This window comes from Morone saxatilis, unplaced genomic scaffold (assembly GCF_004916995.1).
Source record: "Morone saxatilis isolate NCDOM2014 unplaced genomic scaffold, NCSU_SB_2.0 Contig17, whole genome shotgun sequence".
Classification (NCBI taxonomy): Eukaryota; Metazoa; Chordata; class Actinopteri; family Moronidae; genus Morone; species Morone saxatilis.
This window is the reverse complement of record NW_023339729.1, coordinates 11,929,402-11,935,632: the sequence shown is the minus strand read 5'-3', so window position 1 is coordinate 11,935,632 and position 6,231 is coordinate 11,929,402. Positions and strand designations below refer to the sequence as shown.

The 6,231-nt window shown below is 43.4% G+C and overlaps 1 protein-coding gene across 1 annotated transcript in view; it reads left to right on the top strand.

Annotated features, from left to right (window-relative positions):
* map2k7 (mitogen-activated protein kinase kinase 7) overlaps positions 1–6,209 on the top strand; it is an 11,740-nt gene extending 5,531 nt beyond the window's left edge. The window contains exons 3-12 of the mRNA XM_035660858.1: positions 246–390; positions 737–803; positions 2,042–2,155; positions 3,490–3,609; positions 3,787–3,894; positions 4,009–4,188; positions 4,436–4,516; positions 5,040–5,182; positions 5,789–5,834; positions 5,953–6,209. Of these exons, the coding sequence (XP_035516751.1) occupies positions 246–390; positions 737–803; positions 2,042–2,155; positions 3,490–3,609; positions 3,787–3,894; positions 4,009–4,188; positions 4,436–4,516; positions 5,040–5,182; positions 5,789–5,834; positions 5,953–6,096 (1,148 nt within the window). The 3' untranslated portion in view covers positions 6,097–6,209. The remainder of the gene's footprint in view (positions 1–245; positions 391–736; positions 804–2,041; positions 2,156–3,489; positions 3,610–3,786; positions 3,895–4,008; positions 4,189–4,435; positions 4,517–5,039; positions 5,183–5,788; positions 5,835–5,952) is intronic.
* Positions 6,210–6,231: the final 22 nt, after the last annotated feature.

Sequence of the window (6,231 nt, the reverse complement as noted above, 5' to 3'; positions counted from 1 at the left end):
GGTACTACACATGATATGATAGATCACATTCTTTTCCTATCAGACACTTTGATTTAGTCATTATGTAAAGACATCGGCTTTAAACCACTAAAATAATGGAGTCATTGAATGCATGAGTAATCGTAGCCATCTTACACCTTCTGGCATGCTGGCCTCTGGTGCAATACGTACTGTACCATTCGTTCTGTTCTCCTGTCTGTGTCTAATATGTCATGCCCCCCCCCCCCCCCCCCCCACGTACAATGCACTCCAGCTGCCGCTGGCCAACGATGGAGGCAGCCGTTCATCGTCTTCAGAGAGCTCGCCTCAGCACCACCCCTACCCTAGCCGCCCGCGACACATGCTCACCCTGCCCACACCTCCATACGGCCTACAGAAGAGCCTAGAGAAGTATGTGGACACATGCTGATGTTCATCTGAGCAATGATTAATGAGAAACTGTATTTAAAGTCATCTAAAAACAGCAAAAGCTTGTCACATGAACACGCACGTGAGCATAGCAACACAGACCCAGTGGGGGAGAGAGCAGAATGAAGGGGCATTTAAAGAAGAGCAGGTTGTATTACATGTAATGGATCCACACGCAGAGTGTGTGGGTGTGAGAGATGCACAGAAACATGCACAGCATCCATTTGTGAGTCAGAAGTCTCACTCTCATCTCGGTATGGGCTTTTCACACTGAGCATACTTCATATAGCATTTGCGCTCCCTGACATTGTGTGTTTTGTCCCCACAGTGCAGAGATTGACCAGAAATTGCAGGAGATCATGAAACAGACGGGTTATCTGAAGATCGACGGTCAGGTGAGATATGCACACATAGACACACGTTGAGTCTGTCTAATCTGGAAATGTTACTCCTACATGCCAGAAACCCCATAACTGAAAGCCAGGGTGATGTTACGGCACAAATTAGGTATTGTTCTTCATGTCCGTAAATTCCCATGAAAGCTCCTACTAACACATATTATCTTGCAGCCACAGTATGATATGTTACTCCTCTGTGCCATTGACCTCTGTTGTTAAAAAAATTGCACTATTTACTCCCCTGAGTAACATTTACTACAAACTACAGCATCCTTAACATCACAAAGATTTACAGCTTCAGTTTGAACTGAGGGTGCCACATACAGGGAGGGAAATAGGAAAGTATTGAGAGACAGACTTGTTGGCAATAAGAAAATATAAAATAAGCCAGACATCTTCATTTAGTTTCTTAACACTAGCAGATATTTTTAACACCCGTTTGTTCTCCTCAACATTCAGATATCTATTTCACTGCGATGAAAAAGCAGCCAGGTTGGTGTAGTGAGCATGGAGACCATTGTTAAACCAGGTGAAGGTTACAGTAAAACCCACTAAAAGCAAACATCCACACACCACTGAAGTGTTCCTTGAGCGGAGCAGACAATCTTTCAAGGAACAGCAGCTGTCCCTGGCACTTTATTTCTCTTTCAGTAAACACACTATTATAAAAACTCAAAAACCTTGGGGTGTGTGTTATTCTTGTTTGCCAAGATAAAATGAAGGAGATTGACTATTGACTATGGTTGGCCTCATGTTGTTTGTTTTCTTCCTCCCTCCTCCAGCCTCTGGGTCTAGTATCATAGTCAGTGCCAGTCAGGGTTTGAAGATGGTTGAGAAAATGAGTTGACTCAGTGCTGCACTCCAAACTGTTTTTACTTCCTCTCATTAGCCCACAGGGGTCGTTACATCACGCACGACGAGATGTTGCTCACAGCCTCTCAGTCACCAATGATTTAATTTTGACGAAGCATGCAACGTGCCTCTTCCCACTGTGTGCTGGTGTTCTCAGACATGACCAATGGGGGAGCAGCTTAAAACATTTGTTAGTAAATGGTCCAGAGGGGTTTACTGCTGCTTTACGATGCATAAAGTCAGAACCGGCCTCTCTCATCTATTTTCAGCTTGAAGAGTTTACATAGAAACAACATTTAGTTAACATTTTGAGCAGTAAAAATATCTTGAGCATGATCTAAAGCCTTGTTCTGTCTGTGTTTGTGCCCAATGTATGCCCACAGCGGTATCCAGCAGAGGTGACGGACCTGATCAGTGAGGGAGAGATCGGCAGCGGGACCTGCGGACAAGTTTTCAAAGTGCGATTCAAGAAGACCGGCCATGTCATCGCTGTCAAAGTAAGACCCTCCTGCACTCAGGTGGTCACTGTCCACACAGCACATTTACCAGTACTTCCTTTCCTCAGGAATGTAGCTTAATAACATGTGCATCCCACTTTTATAACAGTGTTTCACAGCACATTTATTTCATTTACTCCTACTTTTTTATATTTTGTCTTTGTTTGATTCTGCTCATGTCAGTGACTAATGAAAGTGAAACAGAACAAAGTGTCGACCCCTTTTCTGTGAAATCAAAACATTTTGCTTTCCTAGGTTTAATAGGACCCAAATGTTTTATTCCCATGCTTGAGTTTATTGTGTATTGTTTGTAAAATCTACATTACCATCACCTATTGCAAATGCTAGTCTTTGGAAAGAAATGTAGACATTTACAGGAAATAATAACATAATAACATGATGAAATGCATCAAAAATAACATGATTAATAATAGTTATTTCAAAACAGGACTCAATTGGTACATGACCCAGAAAGACATAAGAAACCCTAAAGGGCCCCAAATTATTAAAACGCTTTAGACCACATTACCTAAATTATATTTCACTTACCATGTGAAGCTCTTTCTGTTAGAAATGAGTTTATGGGGGTTGGTAAAACCAGCTTCCAATCAGAAGAGGCTCTGTATAATGAGCAAGTGTATTTCTAGATAACTCGTTTTAAGGTTTGGTAAGCTGCTGGTGTTTGTGGCTGTACACCTGTGCAAGAAATAATAAGGTTTACCTAAAAAGTTTCCTGATAAACAACAGCACACAAAGACTGAATTTTGTGTTACCCAGGATCATTTTGAATGCAATGTGTCTCTTTATATAGTGTTATTTATACTCCAAATTGATCATTAGTGTGTGATTGTGCTGCTAATGCTGTGCTGACTCATGACTCAAGTACATGTCATCCTTTTTGTCAAGTGAAACCCTTTTAGGGAGCAAATTGCAATGTGTGGGTTGGTAATGTCTTGGCTTATTAAAATACAACATTTCCCTGCAGGGGCTGTAAAGACATTTAGCAAACTCTGAAATATCAGTCAATAGGATCAAAATACAGCTTGATGCTCAGCCCGGCTCAGCTCTGTGATTTTCTGCTGTGCTTTAATTTTGACTAGTTAACCAACACTAAGGCAGTAATAACCCCACGTTACAACCCTCCTATTTAAGAGATGACTTAATTGTAGCCGTCCAAACTGTTTAACAATTAGGGAGTCAATCAGCTCACCGGCAGAGTCTTTGTTTTGTGATTTCCTAATAGCTTGTTTCTAAACACTCAGCATGGTTCGCGTTTCGTACATTCAAATGCAGGCAATAATCTTTTTTTTGTGTGTGTGTGTCTGTGTTACCAGCAAATGCGTCGTACAGGAAACAAGGATGAGAACAAGAGGATCCTGATGGACCTGGATGTGGTGCTGAAGAGTCACGACTGCCCTTACATCATCCAGTGCTATGGCGCCATAGTTACCAATGTGGGTTTCCCCCTAAATACATTACTGTGTGTATTTTTAACAGGACAGTAGTGATCGGAGCATTTCTACTGCTAAATTCAGTCTTGTCCATCTGAACACCCCAATAAAGTTCCCAAGTTCCCTTTTGTACCATTTGAACTGATAGCTGGATGTGTGTTTGTTTGTATACGTACACAGACGGATGTTTTCATTGCCATGGAGCTGATGGGAACATGTGCTGAGAAGCTGAAGAAGAGAATCCAGGGCCCCATCCCAGAGCGAATCCTTGGAAAGATGACAGTGGCGGTAAGTGGAAGAAACACACACATGGGAAAGTGTAAAACTGCTTTCTTGATTTTTTTTTTTTTTTTTTATTTTTGGACACTATAGTCTTACTGTGTGTGTGTGTGTCTGCTCCAGATAGTGAAGGCGTTGCTGTACCTGAAAGAGAAACATGGTGTCATCCACCGGGACGTCAAACCCTCCAACATCCTCCTGGACGATAAAGGTCAGATCAAACTTTGTGACTTCGGCATCAGCGGACGCCTCGTCGACTCCAAGGCAAAGACCCGCAGTGCTGGCTGTGCTGCCTACATGGCGGTGAGTGAAAACCCACACACTCAAAACAGCACACACACGCAAAGTTATCACATCCTGTCTGTGAGTCATCTATAGACAGACATTCAGTTTTACATATTTGTGCTTGTAGCTATACAAATATATTTTCATATTCAATCAATACAAGGAATAAATGGATACAAACAGATGCTGTCAGGAATTCCAGTTTCCACATGATACGCACACTGTTTCCCTAAACAGAGCGTTGCCTTGTTTTTGTTTCTTGCAGCCTGAGAGAATAGACCCTCCAGATCCCACCAAACCTGACTATGACATCCGAGCAGATGTGTGGAGCCTTGGCATCTCTCTGGTAAACCTGCTTTCATTTTATTACCATAAAAGAAGTGCACTTGCTCTTGTTCTCAAAGTGGGTGCTGGGTCAGAAGATCAGGACTGGTAAAGGGTGCCAAATCAGTATCATGTGTATATTTGCACTTTAAGATAAAGAAGGAGCAGCTGAGCATTTGGTGTGTGATATTTGTATAAAGTCTTGTGGGCATAAGCACAGTGTAAACAGTCTTAGTGTCAGCTCTGATGTACTGGAGGAGACAACCGGAGCTTGCTCTCTAATGTGGGGCCAGGGATGTTTGTAGCTTAATCCATTGTTCTACAGCTGTGAACCTGATAAGCCACTACAAGGACCTGTACAGCCTCAGGAAGTAAAATAGGAACTACTACCTGTTTCCACCACATCTGAAGAACAGTGAACATTAGTCAAATAGTCCTATAAGTTTACTGACAAAACCCTGCATACATCCAGTTGTTTTGTGCTCTTTATTGTGAAGCGTTGTTGTTGATGACGGTGGATGTTAACGGGTCCTTGTGTCTTCTAGGTGGAGCTGGCCACGGGACAGTTTCCCTACAAGAACTGCAAGACAGACTTTGAAGTTCTGACCAAAGTGCTGCAGGAAGATCCTCCTCTGCTGCCTCTTGGTATGGGCTTCTCCCTCGACTTCCAGTCCTTCGTCAAAGACTGGTGAGTACAGATTTCTGAAAAACTGTTTTTTAAGTGAACATAGAATGAGATTCAGATCTTGTGAAGAGGCTTTTAGCTGCCTTCTGGCATGATGCCAGCGCTGCTCTCTGTCGGTATTCCCTCCCAAACATCTTCCACCCGGCGGTCCAAAGGTCCTGTCTGTGCTACTAGTGTAAACGCCAATGCTCCTTGGTGCTGTGAGCACAGTCTGAAGCAGCACGGCTAAGCTAACCAGCTAACAGCAGCTTACAATTTGCAACAGTTACTTTACTGTCAATCAGGAAACTCTATAAATCACAGAAAGTTGAGGCGGAGCAGCCGGAGGACATCAGAGGGAGAGAAACCGTTTTCTCCACAAAATATGATCCAGTTTCACCAAAATCAGTCATTACTGCTGTCAAGCACACTTGTCCCGAACCGGAGGCAACAGTACGGGCCACAGAGTGGGAATGACAGAGGCACCATTCACCCCATTACATCTCAGTGTACTAAAATGATTTTGAAGCTGTTATTTTGAGGTAGAAAAGTTACATAATGGGGCTTTAAAATGTATCTTTTAAAATTCACTCAGTTGCAGCTTCACTTCATGTGTGTGTCCTTCCACAGCCTCACAAAGGATCACAGAAAAAGGCCAAAATACCACACGCTGCTGGTAAGACATCGGTTGTAATGAGCAACAAAATATTTTGTTGAGTTTTAAATGAATTACCCAACAGTCAAAGGTAACTAAACTGTCTCCCTCTCGGTGCCTCTTTGTCTCCCTCCTCCAGGAGCATAATTTCATCCGGCGTTACGAGGTGCTGGAGGTGGACGTGGCCGGTTGGTTCCAGACGGTGATGGATCGCACCGAGTCGCCTCGCAGCAGCCAGTGTTACAGCCATCAGCACCAGCTCCACTCCCTCTTCAGTAGGTAGCCTAGCCCAGCCCGGCGTTAGCTTAGCCAGACGCTAGTCTAGCCTAGCTTTAGCTTTGCCAAGCCCAGACTTAGTCTGTCCTAGTCTAGCCCAGCGTTAGCAGTTAAGCCTAGCGTTAGCAGTTAAGCCTAGCGT